Raw genomic sequence first — 18,514 nt, forward strand, 5'->3', positions numbered from 1 at the left:
TTTTGCTGGTCTTGTCTGTTGTTTGGAAAGGACAGAAATACTAGTTGGACCAAAATTGGATACATACATTTGGGAAATTTACTGAAGCCGGTAACCAACAGCAGAGTGTCTGTGAACTACCTATAATTGTCTGTAGCTATAGCATCTTTCGGGGAAAACAGAGTAGAGACTGTGCATCTCAGAAGCCACAGCGACATCCAGGTCACCAAGGGATTCCAGTGGCACCCAAGATGTCGCAGGTCTCGTCACCGGTGCCCCGACATCACTGCAACTTTGAGTATTTGCTACAAGCTTGTTATTGGTAGTCAACACAGCTTTCAGCTGTTTACCGACAGCAGCCAACTCTCCTTGTGTCCGCCCACAATAATCGCAGTCCTTAGCCATATCGTAGTGTATATAAAATACATTTTTTGGTATCAAATGGCGCTACTGAGTTTGAAATGTATACAAAATATACCAAAGGAGAATAAAGTAACACTAAAAGTTGCTGTGCAGATTTCTCACTGTACTCTGAGACTGCAGGCTATTAAATAGAAATAAATATCTCTGCTGACGTTGATGTATTTACAGACACCTGTTATTAGAAATCCTGTTTACCAAAAAAGTTACTGCGCGAGATAAATATTCAAACTAGAATACTCTGATCTAAACTGTATGCTGTCTACTAGCACAAAATTAAAACTTAGTGGCGTGACAGAGCTTCTCGCAATGGAGAAAATTTACACTACGATGCCGCCCTACACAAGGATATTCACAACTCTTACGCAAAAACAAAAACTACGATTAATTTACTAACCACTTGTGTACACAGTAAAATACACACATATAGTTCTCTTATTTGCATAAGCAAGTGAAAAAAGCAAAGACCAAATTAATTTACTGTTTATCAGACAAGTGCTGCTGCTGCTGTCCATCTTCTCGGCTCGGCGGCTGCCGCTACACTCTTGGATGCAAATGGAAAGTCCTTTGATACTATTTAATTTAAAAAATGAGCTGATGTAGGGTACAATACTGAAGAGTTTTGAAATAAAACCATGGGTGAGTACCGCTGTAATTTGATGCTAAATAAGTTTTCTTCAGTTTCTACATCTACACCTACATCTCTACCCTGCAAACCACTGTGGTGGGCATAGTAGAGGGGACATCCCAATATACCAGTTATTAGGGCTTCTTCCTATTCCATTTGCGTATGAAGTGTGAGAAGAAAAGAATGAATGTTGCAGTGCCTCTGTGTATGCAGTAATTATTCTAATCTTATCCTCATGATCCCTATATGAGCGATACATAGGGGGTTGTGGTATATCCGTAGAGTATTCATTTAAAGCTGGTTCTTGAAACTTGGTTACAGACTTTCTTGGGATAGTTTATGTTTGTCTTCAAGAGTCTCCCAGCTCAGTTCCTTCAGTATCTCTGTGACACTCTCCCATGGATTAAACAAACCTGTGACCATATGTGCTGTCCTTCTCTGTATATGTGCAATACAACTGTTATTCGTATCTCATATGGGCCCCACACATTTGAGCAGCATTTTAGAACCAGTTGCATGATTGATTTGTAAGCAATATCTTTTGTAGACTGATGGCACTTCATAGTATTCTACCAATAAACCAAAGTCTACCACCTGCTTTACCAATGACTGAAACTATCATTTTATATCCTTACAAAGTGTTACATCCAGGTACTTGTATAAGTTGGCTGATTCCAACAGTGACTCATTGATATTGTAGTCATAAGATACTTCATTTTTTCGATTTGTGAAGTGCTAAATTTTATATTTCTGGACATATAGTGCAACTTACCAATCTCTGTACCACGTTGAAATCTTATCAAGATCTGACTGAATATTTATGGCACTTTTGTCAGATAGTACTACATTATACGAGATGTTCAAAAAGTCTCTCCACAGTGCTATATGATTGTTAGCCGCGCATGCCATATGCCGCAGTGAATATACCGAAATGAAACTCAGTGAAATACAAGTTATTAATTTATTGAATATTCATTTTTACTGATGCTGGCTGAGATAAACGAAACAGTGGAATGTTGGGGGAGTCCACTTGAAGGGAAGTAACCCAGGCAAGCGAACAATCATACGGCACATGCAGCTAACGATCATATGGCACTGCGGAGAGACTTTTTGAACACCCCATCATCTGTAAAAAGCCTGCTTTTGCTATAAATATAGTTCACAAGGTTCTTAACATACAACATGAACAGCAAAGGTCTCAAATCACTTCCCTGAAACACACCCGAAGTTATTTCTACATCTGATGATGACTCTCCATCCAAGATAACATGCTGTGTCCTCCCTACCAAAAAGTTCTCAATTCAGTCACAAATTTCACTTGATACCCCAAATGATGGTACTTTTGACAATGAGCGTAGGTACAGTACTGAGTCAATTGCTTTTCGAAAATCAAGAAGTACAGCATCTACCTGGCTGCCTTGATCCAAAGTTATCAGTGTGTCATGTAAGAAAAGTGCTAGTTGGGTTTCATATGATCAATGTTTTCGAAATCCATGCTGGCTGGCATTGAGGAGGTTTTAGGTCAGAATATACTCGAAGATTATACAACAAATGAGTTGTAATGTGTTAATTTGTTAGTGTCATTAATGTGAGTACTTCTTCAGTAGAAACGTTGTTTTCAATGCCAAAGAGAAACAGAAGCTGCTCTTGAAATTCTGCTGCAGGAGAAGACCTGTCTCATCTTGGAATTATTTCAGTTGAAGCTCACCTACTATTAGAACAAAGAACGAAGAAAATTTCTCTCAGGAAGTGGTTACCCAATTTGCTTCTGAGGAGAGAAGAATGGAATTTCAATTCAGTTGATCATGCAGAGGCGGTCTACTGAAATGTCAAAGGTAACTCTAAAGCCAGAAGCTTGTTACATTACATAAAAGTTTGCTTGTTGTAATATAAATTGATATTAGTTCTAATTATTTCAGTATCTATTCCTTCAATGTAAACTGTTACCGGTACCAGATGTGATTTCACGTCTCCAGCTGGGAGTGTTATTGAGACTTGGCTGTCCCTTGATGTACTATTCTTTTCTTAAAATTAAAATATTAATATTATTAATTCATTAATTTGCAATATAATTATAACTGATGCAAAACAATGCAATATAATTATATACCAGTAATCATAATACTCAATGCTTCGGCAGGCTCAATTATCTCTGCACGCCACTGGTCAACAGTAAATGGTATCGTAGTATCATAAAAGTTTTGGCAGTCTGCTACGTGGGCCCCAACCAAATCCAAAAATAATATAAATGCTGCATTAATTTTGTTCAGAAACAGATTTTCGTTTTCTTTTCATTGTTGTCTGTAATATTTTGGTGCCTATGTATTACGTTACCTGGGAGATGTAATTTATTAGTTAGTGCGGTATATGTGCAACATGACGACCACTTACTGTGCATAAATAATATTTGTGGTCTATTTATGGTCTACATATGTAGTCAATGAAAACAGAGCATAGCATTCTACGAAAATAAGAAGCTGTGCAAGAGGAAAACGACGGCACTTTTGTACCAGAGCAGTGTACACTCTTCGCGTGTTGTTGTTGTTTTTTTATTTATTTAAGCAAACAATCAAATTCACATAGTGTAGTGGTCCCATATTCACTCTGTTGCAAGGTCTGCATTTCTGACAAGAATATTCTGCAGCCCTCAACACTTAATTCCTTCTTCCACATCTAATCTCTTTATGACATTGAGCTTGTGATCTTTGATCTGTCAGCAGAAGTCAAGCAGTTGCAGTGTTGTGGGTTTGCAGTCTGCAGGTGTTTATAAACTACATCCTACAGGTAATAAACAAGTGACAAAAGATTACCAAAATTGAAAGATGAAATGTTCAAAACTTATCTTCGAACATAATTATCACTTTTTAATCTCATAATTGTCTGTGCATCATTAAGTATTTTTCCAACAACTTGTACTGTAGTGACAGTTCGTAGCAATGTCGTGTTAATGTTGCGGCTTGTTTGGAATTTATTTATTTATTTATTTTTGTGTATTGAAACGGGTTAGTCTGAATCAACGTTGGCAAATTTGCTTATTGTTTGGGACAATGTGTGGATTTAGTACATCGGTAACTGCTTTAGGTTAGGTTTCTCAAAACAAACCACCGGTGTTATTGCCCACGAGCTTGTAATTTTTCTAAATGCGACTAATAAGTTAATTTTTCCACCAGTATTTTGGTACGTATCAAATATGCAACGTATACTGCGCATCAGATATGAAAAATACATGTAACATCTTGCAGAGCGTCTTGTGAATTACATACTATTTTCGCCATCCTATACAATCTCTACATACATCTTCCGTGAATACGTAAAAGAAACGGTTTGTACTTCCGAAATTTTTGCAACAGTTTATGTATGCTAGGATCTCCAGTGAGAGTGAATGTCATTGTTAATTTCGTTGTGGTGGATGATGGAAGACAACCAACTTTTTACCTGATCTGTCTGGCTATGCAAATTTGTATACCAGTTGCGATGTAATAATGTTTACGAAGGGTTCACAAGGGACAAGAAGAGCTTTTGCTGGTATCTAATGTATTGCTCCTATTTCTACCGTGAGGTGTTTTATCGTCTTCTTCAATATTTCTCAATTAAGAGCAGATAGCACATCATTTCGGGGATTGTGTATGTGGAGATAAAAGAAAATGTTACTGCATGTATTTATTGGTTTTATTAATTTAGCATCGTTGTCATCGTAAAAACTATATTGGACTTGTCATGCACAGAAATAAAAAAGTCTGGAATGTACAAAATGAAATTGTCTACAATACATACTAGAAAATTTTAATTTTTATTTGCATAAGAATGGTGTATAATAATTTGTTTCCCAGTAATAACTACACATAGAATAAATAGTAATGTAGATTAAGTAGTACAGTATATACTGAAACCTACAAAGATAGGATTTATCACACAGCTGCACTACATGCATCGGGGCTTGGTTTACGAAATCATTTTCTCGATCTTCTGGATATTCATATACTTAGATCTATCAACTTTTATGAATATGAAATGTAAGTTCTAATTTAAAATTGATATTGTCTAAGTATTTTTATCTTTGAGGCAATGCATTAGAGTGTAATACCCATGCATCTTACATGCTTCTGATTTCGAGCTCTATTTATTTCTTCTATGTGTAGGTCATTCCTGTTCCCTATTCTATAATTGTGGCAGTTAGCATTTGTGTGGAGATTACTTATATTTGCTTTGGTTATCAGTACACATTTAAAAATGTATGGTGGTGGCAAAGCATTCCTAATTTTCAGAAAAGAGGTCTGCAGTGAGTTTGTGTAGCTCTGTTGGTCATTATATGGACAATGTGTTTCGTAAGATAATTTTTTTTTTTTAATTAGCTTTTGAACTGGGCCAAAATGATATTCCTTATGAGTCAACAGAATGGAAATGTCAAAAGTATGCGATTCTTATACCTTCGAAAGTGCAAATATTTGTGATAACTCTCAGTGCAAAGAAGGCTGAATTAGCTCTGTGTGTAAGGAACCTTAAATGGTGCTTCCAATTAATAGCTTCATGTATTGCTACTTACTATAAAGATGGCACACGAATTTGCAGACAAACACAATTAGGGCACTTACAAATTTTCTTTTGGCCACAGCCTTCGTCAGAAAAAAAAAACACACACGAATTCATTCACACAAACAGGAATACCTCACGCACACGTGACCACCATCTCTGGCGGCTCAGACCAGAATGTTGTTTAACTTATATTCCCTACACCAATTCTCTGAAAGACACAAACAATGTCTGAAACTCATCTAAGACAACCTCTAGTTAAAGGTAGTCATTCCTTAGAGACTGAATATGTAGATTCATAACTTGGAAAGAATTTGGGGGAAGTCTAGATTTAGTTGCGCCTACAATTTGTTTTATCAAGTTGGTTGTAGAGGTATTGATTGTTTCTACATTTGTTGAAAGTACTATACTGCAACTTTACCTGTCGTGAGGTAGAAAAAATCCTGGTTTGTTCTTGAAAGTCATTTTGGTAAGCTCATTTTTTGTCTTTGGAGTGTTTGTCACTGTAGTTTGCACTGATCTTGGTTTTTCTTTATTCTTGCAACTACATTTGTGCTTGTTGCTGCAGAGATGGGCTGTACTGAATGTGTTATTCCAATGGTCCGTAAAGCTGTTGGAGTCCACAGTTTGTCTTGAACTAGTCCTTTAGGGCACAGCTTGCAAAATTGGACAATGTGTTGTTTATGTTAGAAAAGGAAAGTTGCCACTCACCATACAGCGGAGATGCTGAGTCGCGATAGGCACAACAAAAAGATTTATGCAATTATAGCTTTCGGCCATTAAGGCCTTTTTCAGCAAAACAAACACACACACACCATCCTGGATTTTGTTACCTTCATTTCTGTACACACATTAGTGCTTTGTTGACCCTTCTGCTTCCGTTTGTAAATAATAGGATCATCATCTTTTGTCTCAGTAAATTTCCATATGTGTTTTTTTTTATTTCTGTACAAACATATTATTTTCCCACATTATTCAAATACAACTCATTGTCTGATATAATGCGTTCTTTCTAAGCCATCAAGTTTTAAAACAATGTGTTTGGGAAGGTTTTGGTAATTTCTTTCCATTTTTCTGTTCTTGACTTCTGTTTCCTTGTTTACTCATAGATGTGGAATTGATGTTTCCTGAATGGTATGCTTGATAACACTATGTTTACATTTCTTAAAATATTTAGGGCGCTTCTAGCATACCTGATAGCTTTTTGGTTGTTGTTTTGGTAGACATCACTTGCTCCAGCAAACATTAAAACAAATTATTGGTTGGTTTGTGGCCCTGCTACTCCAAATGTTGCAGACATGATTAAGCAGTATAAATTCCACTCTGTTGTTATGTACAGAGGCCGTACTGCAAGAAGAAGAAGATGATGATGATGATTATAACAGTTTTGGTTTATCATACACAATAGTGTTGATGGTAGCAAATGGTTTTATGTAGCAAATTAACACTACAATTTTGGTATTAATGTGGAACAAGCAGTATATCTCTCCAGTAGTGCTCACAGTAGTTTACTATCCCTAACTCCAATGACACGAACAATAGCAATCAATGTAATCATTTCTTTCCATGTGATAGCTTCTGCAAAACTTTAATTTTCTGTCATTTTGAGATAATAAGTTATGGCTGTTCATAACCTGACAGTTGCATCTCAGTTATTATCATGGACTCTTGTTCTTCAGCTAATGTTGCACTTATGTCTGGTTAGTGGTTCATCGGCTGCAAATAGTACTGTATTGAAAATACTGCCTTTGATTTGTATCTCACAGCAACAGTGGAAATCAAATGAGACTGTTCTTATCTGGTTGCTTGTGTTTCAGGGACTAATAACTAAAGCAATGGACCATCGAATAACTATTTGGATAAAAGAAGAGAGAAAAAATGACATACCAAGTACACCAGGCTCCATGGTAGGTGATTTCTTACCATTGTTTCATTAATTTCTGTGTACAGTATGCTGTGCAAATAAAGAGAATTCATGTCACATTTCTGGTAGCATGATTAATTCATTGTAATAAAAAATTGTGGCTTTCTGTGGTTGTGTGCAGCATTTCACAACATCGTCCAGAGATTGCAATGTGTCTTAATATTCTCAAATTGTGGAGGGGGGAGTTTAACTTTAGTTTTTGTAATTTGTAGAAATTCTTAATGTGCTGTTCATGGGCACTGATGATATGTTTGCATAAAATTAAGGTATGCTGTTGAAATAGTTGACGCATGATCTGCAAGAAGTCGGTTTCAATGGTCACAGTATGTCAGCTGATGACCTTGATGCCATCATCAGGTGAGCTGATGAACTGTTTGTTGGCACACGTATAGTAGCACGGGCACTTACTGGAATGTTGTGCTCATTGGACACTGATATATGGCCATTTACCCATGATCTATTTTTTTCATGATTTATGCTGACAGAAGTTGAAGATTCTTGTAAGTTATTATGCTTTTGTATGCTTATTTTAAATGAAAACTTCAATATGCAGTTTAAGTATGAATATAATGATATGCTAAATATTAGGGATGTAATTGAATTTAAAAATAAAATAGGAGCAGGAAGCTGATTATTACATTGTATATATAAGATTAACTGCATTGTTCACTACCACTATGGCAACTCAGAGCCAAACAGTCACCTTCCAACCTAACCTAGACGTTGGCTGCACTACAGACCAATTTTATGAATTTAAAGGTAATATTAATGCACATTCATTGGCAGTATGTTTGCAAAAAAATGGATTTATTCTGATCTAATGCACTTGCTTTAAGTGTTAACTTAAATGTGTAAACTATGAATGAAGATAACTTTATGATGCCGTTAGCAATGTAATTTAAAAATAAAGCAGGGAGTATTCATGTTGATGACACTATGTTATTATCCTAAGCTATTGATACAAATTTAGGCCCTACTACAGGCAGATGTACCTTTCTCTATATTAAAATAGGAAATCTGCCATATTACAATCTTTAAATTCATCAACTGAGTAAAATGCTTTACCTTTGAGCCATTGACCCAATGTTGTCTTAAATTTACTTTTAGATACTGTTTGTACATTTTTAGGGAGCATATTAAACAGTTAGAGGCCTACATATTTATAACTATTATGTATCTTAGACAATCTAGAGTATGGCAGATCAATTGTGTGGTTTCATCTTGTATTGTGGGTGTGGACAGATGACCTAAGGGGATATTGAGCTATGTTTTCTTTTACGTGTAGTAAGCAATAATAGATGTACAAACAAGGAACTGTCATGATGTTAAGTTTTTTGAAATGTTCCCTGCATGTATCCCTAGGAGATAAACCCACTATACATCGAAGGGCAATTTTTTTTTTTTTTTTTTTTTTTTTTTTTTTTTGCCATCTGAAAATTGATATTGAATTGGAAGAATTTCCCCAGAGCAGAATACCATATGAAAGATGGGGGTGGATATAAGCAAAATATGAATGCAGCAGTAAGTTTTGGCTGACATTACTCCTAAGCTTATAAAGTAGGAACATAGCTCGTGCAAGTTTAGAACAGACGTATGTGATATGTTTATCCCAGCTAAGTTTCTGGTCAATCATCATTCCTAGCAGTTTAACGGACTTATTTTCCTTGTTTGATACCTTTAAATTAAAGAATATTTCCTCAGTTTTTGTTTCATTTATGAATAGGGAGTTTGCACTAAACCAGTGAACCGATTTTTCAAATATTATATATATATTTTTTTTCATACAGATTCAAGAGTCTGTCCTGAATTGATAAAAGTTGTATCATCTGCATAGAGGACTGTTTTACAGGGTAAATACTGTGGCATATCGTTAACATACACTACAAACAGGAAGGGCCCAAATATGGAGCCCTGTGGCACACCTCTTTTTATTGTTTGTGGGTTTGACAGCTCCCCATTTACACTAACAAATTGTACTCTGTTGCTTAAGTAGGATTCTAATAATTTCAGGGTGTCCTCTTCCATGTCGTAGTGTCTTAATTTCATGATCAAAGTACTATGAGATACAGTGTCAAATGCTTTACTCAGGTCTAGGAGAGTAGCACAGGAGATTGAATTATTTTCAAAGCCATCATATATATCACTAACAATATTTTCAACTGCTTTAACTGTGGATAGTTTAGACCTGAATCCATACTGTGAGTTACTTAACAAATTATTCCTCTCAAAATAGAGATTCATTTGTTGGTGAACACAGTCTTTGATTATTTTAGATATTATTGGGGTTAATGAGATAGGGCGATAGTTACTTGGATTTGATTTATCTCCTTTCTTAAATATGGGAATAGTTACTGCTATTTTCAAACAGCCGGGGAAAATCCCTTGCTGTAATATGCGGTTAAGGAGAGTGGTTAAAGGGGGCAGATCACTTGATATCTTCTTTATGACAAAGTTTGACAGACTATAGAAGTCCTCTGTTTTGGAACTACTTAGTTTGCCTATTGCTTTGCTAACATCATTTTCAGTTACTGTTGCCCAGCAGAATTTATGGACTACATACTTATTTGAACATAAAAGAGTTTTAGCATCAAGCATGGCATTGAGGGGAGACAAATCTTGTCATAAACTGAAGTTAACAAAGTGTGAGTTTAAGATATCTGGGGCTATGGATATAGCTAGTTGAGTTGTTGGTCTATTTATTTCATTTTTAATTACTTCCCAGGCAGCTTTACAGCTGTTTCTGGATTGAAGAATATAGTTATCATTCGCCCTACGTTTTGCCAAACTTATTTCAGATCTATAAATTTTTCTTATTCTAATGTACATCTCTTTGTACTCGTTGCTGTTATGAGATCTGTCCCTGAACATAAGAAGCATAATCCTGATGCTGTTGAGGTATGGTGTAAACCAATTATTTAGTCTCTGTGGTTTATGAGCTTGGTTATTATTCTGTCTTTTTACTAATCTGGGACAACACTCATCAAATATTCTTGCAATTTCCTCTATAAATAATTTGCTTGTGTTATTCACACACATATCTTTGTATAAGATGTCATTCCAGTTAACTGACCTTAATCTAGTTCTAAACTCTCTTATATTGCATTCATTCATAGGTCTAACAGTTTTGTGTTGTTCATCTGGAATGCTGACTGGAACTGTAATCCATAGGCCATCATGGTCAGCTAGGCCTAACTTGACTACTCCAATTTCAACATTATTTTCATGGATATTACTTATTATATTGTCTAAGCATGCATTATATCTTATAGGCTTATCATTTAGACAATAGCAATCAAAAGCTCTTAGGCTATCCAAGAATTCCAATATGATATGACTCTGTACCCTGATATCCATATTAATATCACCAAAAATTAAGATTCTTTGGTATTTATATTTAGGCTTAGTTAGTAAGACTAACAGTTTTTTAAATTTACCATAAATTCATATTCACTAGAAGATGGTGTGTGATATACAGATGCAACAATAATATTATGTTTAGGTATATGTACAACTGCAGCCTCAAAGATGGTGTCTATACACAGGTCTGTGACATCAATAGTAAAGTATTGTAGATTTAGTCCATTCTTAATATATATTATATATTACGGTTCTAGTGAACAATGCGAGCTATCAGTTCAATTTTTTTAGTGTATGATAGATAGGTGGCATCTTGGATATTGTTTTTGTGTGTTCCAGTTGTAGATTGCAGTTGTTTTAGTTTGCGATTTAGTTGTAAGTGGCATATTAGGTTATATTTTTGCTACACTTGCAATTCATTTTAAGGTAAAGATGTTTTGGATAGATTTGTATTCTACACCTATATTGTTTCTTTAATGATGTGGAGACAGGCTTGTAGCATAGCCAGTGGTTCAATTGGAAGGTCATAGGTTGATTGTGAGTTGAGAAAGCAAAATAATTGTGTCATAATAGTTTTTTTTCCATTGTTACAAATATATCATTAAATAAAAACCCAACTTTTCTGCTGTAGTCTGGTATTATCAAGATTTGTATTTATTTATTTAGTTTTGTCTGAAGGTAGTAATAACAAGATAAGTGTCATTAAAACCATTTCCCCATATATTCCCACTAGTTTCAGTTTCTATTTTTCTGTTGCTGACATCATCCATGGGTCATTTCTTAAGGCTTATATCTCTACCATGTTGTCATGTCATCAGTCTGCCAGTGCAGAGTCATGTTGTATATTTATCTCATAGTTCCTTTGAAAGATGTTTGAAGAGACATTTATTGCAGTTACTGGTTTGAGAAGGAAGTTTCATATCATAATAATTTCTGTATTAGTACTTTGATCGGAATTGTAAAGTAGGCCTCCGTAAGAACAAAGCAGGAAATTTTGATTTCGGACAAATGGCATTTAGTAGACATACAATACTGTGTACATGCAATCTGATAAACTGCCGTGTGTATATTTGTGACAGTAACAGAGTTGTGGCAAAACTAAGAGGTTACAGACTGAAATACTGATTCTTGTAACTACATCTTACATAGGCATCTTTTCATCACAATAAATGTTTGTAAAGTTGCAAGGCTTTTACAGAAGAATTAAGCCATTTTTGGTATAAATAATGTAACTTGAAATGTGATTGAAGCTTTGTCGCACTGTACAATACCTGTTACTTCCTATGCCTCACTAATCTTCAAAGTTTCTCTGGAAGCAGTGACAATGCAAATGTAAGAACTTGCCTGAGAAAACTGTAGTGTAAAAATAGCTTCGGCAGAGTACTTATATGCAATGACAATATTGCAGAATTTGTATGGATCGAGTCAAGCTAGACTCCACATTCAGTGTAAGCCTAGACTAAGAACAACAGGACAGAGATGAGCATAGTGCAGATTTCAGTCTTTGCATTTTGAATATATCACATATTATCATTTACTTGATTTGAGGAATATCTTGCCCATATTCAGGGCATTCATTTTTTGAATGGTATCTACCATTGGTCTGACAATGAGAACAGCAGGAATAGTTTGTGATATATAACACCTATCTTTTCTATATTAATCTTCTCATACTACTCTTCTTTGAAATAACCACAGAAATGAAGAGCACATACCACATTTATCTTTTGCACTACTTCTGTTGCACGAAAGTACATGGTTTATCAGTAGCTCAAAATTGTGTAAAAGTTACATGGGTGTTCCATCACTACATGAGAAATTATATGCAGAGTGGTTCTGTATTGGCACATTTCTATAAAATAATGTTATCAGTCACATAATTTTATTTTCAGTGTAATTGAAATAAATCTTATTGACTTTGTGTGACCCACAATTATTCTCTCACAAAAGAAAACTGAAAACAGGCAATAAAATGATAATTGTTAAATTATGTGGTGTCATTTATTCTTGACAAAGTGCTTTAATTTAGCTGGAAACTTGTGAAACTTGGAAACAGTATGTGAAGATTAAATATATCCACTATACTTTGTGTTACTTTTACCGCAGGTCGAGGTATACCCCTCCAGTGTGAAAATAAAGGAAGAATTGCAAGATTATGTGAATGAAGAGGTAATTTTAAAATTTAGATGACTGAGTAGAATTAAGCACTGCTGTATTACTTCACAGCTGTGGTGAATACAGTAGAAGTAGGTGATACAGCTGTTTATTAGCATCTAAGTTTTTTCTGTGGTACTTCCAATAATGACACCCATAGTACGATAATATGCCCTCTAGAGCCAAGTATTGAAAGAATCAAAATATAGCATTTTTTCAGCATTGCAGTGTATGGTTTGAAGTATTATCTTCAAGAAGGCACAGTAGTTTGAACGTAGTTTATTTGCATATTTGTGAAGACAAATAAGAACTCTGCCATGCCCTGGATTTGAACCACAATTCCACACTTTTTTGGCCAATTGCGTTCATGAGTAGGCTATCTACAGATTCCACTTTGACTGAATCAAATTGTCATTCTTACAATAGGTGCACTTAGGGGAGAGAACAAGACCGAGAACTCATTATACTTTTTGGAAATGACATAGAACAGATGCAAGACACAACAGTAACTTCATAAACACTGATTTACATGAGCCATTTTGGATTTGAGAGCTTTAGACTCACTTCTTTGAGGTGGGGGCAGCAGAAGACTTGCTTCTACTGTACAGAAGAGGAACTTGAAACTTAGCAAGTTGGAATAATTCCATTTGCTAAACTCTACTCCTCAGATAACTTTTTTAATTTCTTTTTTATATTATGCTGATAGTAGATGCAGAACATTTACATAAAGACCAAAATTATTATTTAGGCGATATTCCAGTAAAATTATTTATTCGTCAGTTTATTTGAGTTCTGCTAATGCCAATGGTGTAGTTAATGATTCACTGTATATGTTCTTTTAAGAGAAATCTGTAATTTACTTTATTCAGAAGCCATATGGTCGGAAACATATCGTGAGATAACAATTGTTTATTTCCAGAGTGACATCAATTATTTTAAGGCCCTCATTTCACTCTTTCGGTAAACATTTTATTATTTGTGAAAAGTCATGAACTAAAAAGTTATTCGTAATTAAAGTTTCCACCACCCAGAAAATAATATTATTACCTGGACGTTTCAGTATGTTTATAATATCATGACTGTAGTTCTTGCTCTAATTTTTCTGAACTGGAAAATAGCTTTGGTTATCGAAGTAATTTGACAATTTAGAAAGGAAGAAAACTACTATCCTGTGAAATTTACAAGAGGCTCAGTAAATCCCCATGGCAGTGTGCGTGGTATGAATAAAATAATCCACCCAAGTTTGTTTATTTCCCAATCGTCTATCACATAGATAAAATCTGTGTCATGATATTGTGGAAGTGACATGTACAGAGGTGACACCCTCTGTGTCCATGGAGTGTGTTTGCTCTCTGTCCAGCAGTGCATGCAGTGTCATCACTCGCACCAAGTGGTAAACTACCAGAGGCCTATCTCTGTGCTCTTCATCAACGCTCCCATTGATTGCTAAGAGCATGTCCTGTGTCTATTGAAGTAGTTTTCACATAGTCTAATTTCAACTGCTTCCTTGATCAAATAGTGCCAATAGTTTCATGCATGATCAAGGATTCTCATTCGTTCAAACAAAATCTTGTGTTCATTTAATAGATTTTGTGAGATTCTGTGTTTAAAGTGAGGCTCACACTCAACACAGCAATCAGCTACAGTACACTTAGACTGGCCCAAATAACTTTTAAAACACTCACAATGAATATTATAAATTCCTATGACTCTCAGGCAAAATTATCTTTAATGACCCAAAAAATTTCTTTAATTTTACTTTGTGACTGGGGTACTGGTTTATTCCTTGCCTCTTTAGGACGCTATGTATTATACTAGTTGTTGCACAACAGAATGAAAGCTGAACCATGTGGTGGTCTGGCTTAGTTGAATGGTGTCATGTCTTGGTTTCCCCAACAGTATTGATTAATATTAGGGACAGAATACCTTTTCCTTTTCTACACTATCATTAGATGTGTAATCTTGGAAGTAAGATGGTTCTTGTTCAAAATAGTCCTGGCCCTGTGTATTCAGGTGTTCAGAATAGCTCTCTTCGAGCAGTATGGTGAAAGCTATGCCTGTTTGGATAAAAGTCGATGTACATCAATTTGCTGTGCACAGAATGACAGTCATCCCTCTGATTTACATTCGAACAACACATCTATAAAGGGCAACTTCCTATCCTCCTCCACAGAGTCCTGGGTTCGATTCCCAGCTGGGTCAGTGATTTTTCTCTGTCTGGGGACTGGTTTGTGTTGGCTTCATCATTTCTTCCTCTTCTTTTGAGAAAGTGACAGGACTGGAAATGGAGAAGATTGGGAATTTGTATGGGTGCAGATAACCACACAGCTGAGTCCACTACAAACCAGATATCATCATCCACATGCATTGTAAATTCATGTGGTTGATGAAGTGCTGCAGTGCCTCACTGCCATTCGGCCAGATTGAAAAGTATTGTCAACATATTACCCGAAGAAGCAGGATGGACATTAGGGAGCAGTGATCAATACTCATTCTTCAGAACACACCATGAAGAAGATAACTATGGTTGGTGACACTGGCGAACTCATAGTTGCTCCATCAGCCATTTCATAATAATTTCCACTGTAGAAAATATAAGTGGTCATCAAGGTATACCAAAATAACTTTAAAATTTAGAAGAGACATGAGTGGCCAGTAGTTTTATTGTATCTTACATTGGTACTTTGTAGGAAGGGAGACCGTGTCGAGGCTGATTGTGACTTGACTTAGAACTATGTTCATCCGCTGTATGGTTCAGCAAACATCTATGAGTTCTTAATGTGATGTTCACAGTTGCCAACTACTGGTCTCAACAATTTAATGAATTATTTTGTCAGTTTATATGAGGTCTGTCTAAAAAGTATCTGACCTTTTATTTTCCCACACAAAATAGATGATAGCATGGCATCTCTGTACACAGTAAAGGAAGAGACCTTTATGCACATGCATGAATTTTGTCCCCTCCTTCCAGAACACCAGTCGCTGCCTGTTGGTTGCTAAGTGAGGTGCTACACAATGTGTTTGTCAGATTACTAATTCTCTCAAGATGACTGAACGTGTTGAGCAAAGATACTGCATCAAATTTTGTCAAAAGCTTAGTGTGGTCAATAATCAACTGACTCCTTCCATTCAACATAATCATCTGACTTAATGAGCACCTGTTTATCTGGTGACTCAGATGCAGTGGTTACTGCAGTAGTTGGTGGACCACCGCCCTTATCGTAAGTCTATGTGCAAAAGCAGAAGTCCTTTGTTCACCTATGGCATGTCCCAGAGCAAATAAATATACATGCAACAGTTGCTCCCCATCACTATTAGTGGGTCCCAGGAAATTCATGCAATCAAATCTTGTGCAGGTTGCAGCCCACAGCATCAATGGTGTCACTGCCCTGTTCATGGCATCACCTGTTTTGCCTGCTGCAAACTGGGGTATCTAGCAAGTGTCTGCCTCAGCTAGCAGATGGCAACAGCCATCAGTGAATTGCTCATTATTTCACTTGGGGCCACTAGTGTCAGCACATGGGATGCAGAAGCTCATGTTGCAGCTAGAAATTAATGGAGTAAATGCAGGTTTCCAGTTGGATACAAACACTGCCATTTCTATAACATGGATATGTACTGATTCATCAGCTCCCCACAGCTGTACTCTCCTCTGGCAAAAAGGGCAGTTGATACTGTTATATCCTAGCCAGTAATGCCACCCGAGCCCGCTGCCAAGAGGTTGGCAGCATCAAAGTCCGGACGCCGTCCGCATAAGCAGCGCCAGTGAGACAGGAAATCGCCGCAAGTCTGCGCGCGCCACCGCTGGCTTCTGGTTTCTTAAGCGCTGGAGTCGCGAGCGCTAGGACAGTTCTGTATTCGCCGCTCAGTTGTATACTCACCACCGAATTGTGTACTTGCTAGTTAGTTGTGTGTTCATCGCAGCAGAGTTGTTGTTTGTCGTCAGCCGACGCTGACCTAGCCGCTCCGACTCGAACTAGACAGATTTCTGTAGACACGGTGTTCACTACTGTGTTTCTGTATCTTCGTTAATAAAGATAAGTACCGACTTTTATTTAATCAGAGTGTTTGGGTTTTCATCTTTCTGTTCACTGTTCCAGCGGACCGGTTGGCCCGCTATTAAAAGTGTGGCGGTGACTTCGTAAGCCGTTTCTACAGCGAATTGTTTGTCCCTACGAACGCCGCCACAAAAGATACCATTATGAGGTCAGATCACAGTCAAACACAGGCTATATGATCTACCAAAAATACACAAAGATGGCGACCATGGACACTTTGTTAGAGCTATTGGCTCTCCAATGTACGAGACCTGTCTAAAAAGTATCTGACCTTTGGCCAGAAAAAATATTTCGAATGCCTGATGGGGTTGGGACCCTAATTCTCTTCAAAGTAGGCCCCTTGTGCTTGCACACACTTAGCCCACCGATACTTCCACTGCTGGAAACACCCTCTGGAAGTTGTCTTTTGGAATGGTGTTAAGCTTCATCATCGTGTTCCGCATTATCTCATCTCTACTTTCAAAACAGGATCCTTTCAGTGGCATCTTCAATTTTGGAAACAACCAGAAGTGACATGGAGCCATGTGTAGAGAGTAAGGAGGCTGGTGAATGGCTGTGATTCCATGCTTGACCAAGAAATTTTGGATCAAGTGGGATGAATGTGTGGGGGCATTATCGTGATGCAGTTGCCAGTTTTTCACTGTCCACATGTCTGGTCTTTTGTGTGGAGCTGCTACATCATGGAGTCGCTGGAAACCATCTTGATAGTACTCCTTCGGCACTGTTTGTCCTTCCAGTGTGTATTTGTGATACATAATTTCACGGACAGCAAAGAAGACAGTTAGCATCACCTTGATTTTGCTTCACACCTGCCGCACTTTCTTCAGCCTTGGAGACTCGGGATGCTTCCATTGTGACAACTGACTTTTTGTTTCTGGGTCAGACCTGTACACCTATGACTGATCTCCAGTTATCATGGTGTTCAGAAACCCAGGATCAGTGTTGGTGGTGTCCAGAAGGTCCTGTGCAACGTCAAAATGAAGGTATTTTTGTTCTGGTGACAATAACTTGGGCACGAATTTCGCAGCCACTCGGTGCATGTTCAAATCATCACGCAAAATTGCATGTGCTGAATCTTTACTCACTCCAACCTGTTGGACAATCTCCCACATGGTCAAACAATGGCCTGCCATCACCAAATGTTGTACTCTCTCAACAACAGCTGCACTCCAAGTAGTTTAGGGCCTGCCAGAATGCTGGTCACTCTCCACTGATGTGCAGCCATTTTTGAATTGGTTGAACCACTCCTTAATTGGTGTTACACCCATCGCATCGCATTCTGGTTACAACTAAGTGGGTAGGATGATGAAAGTAACAGCCAGCAAACCACAAACATCTGAAAGGCTTTATTACTGGAGACTGAAATTGGATGGTTTTTTGCAACACTTTTTGCAGTTTATTACTAGAAGACAGTAAGCATCCACTCTGGTATTCTTGGACCTTAGACGTAACTTACAGTGAATG

General features: G+C 36.9%; 1 protein-coding gene across 2 annotated transcripts in view; it reads left to right on the forward strand.

The window, feature by feature from the left end:
* Window positions 1-3,609: 3,609 nt before the first annotated feature.
* Window positions 3,610-18,514, forward strand: part of LOC124554199 (zinc finger protein 708-like) — a 119,144-nt gene continuing 104,239 nt past the window's right edge. The window contains exons 1-3 of one of the 2 annotated variants that reach the window (XM_047128265.1): window positions 3,610-3,811; window positions 7,375-7,464; window positions 12,945-13,007. In XM_047128265.1, the coding sequence (XP_046984221.1) occupies window positions 7,393-7,464; window positions 12,945-13,007 (135 nt within the window). In that variant the 5' untranslated portion in view covers window positions 3,610-3,811; window positions 7,375-7,392. The remainder of the gene's footprint in view (window positions 3,812-7,374; window positions 7,465-12,944; window positions 13,008-18,514) is intronic. The other variant, XM_047128266.1, reaches the window with a different exon arrangement.

This window comes from Schistocerca americana, chromosome 11, assembly GCF_021461395.2.
Source record: "Schistocerca americana isolate TAMUIC-IGC-003095 chromosome 11, iqSchAmer2.1, whole genome shotgun sequence".
NCBI lineage: Eukaryota > Metazoa > Arthropoda > Insecta > Orthoptera > Acrididae > Schistocerca > Schistocerca americana.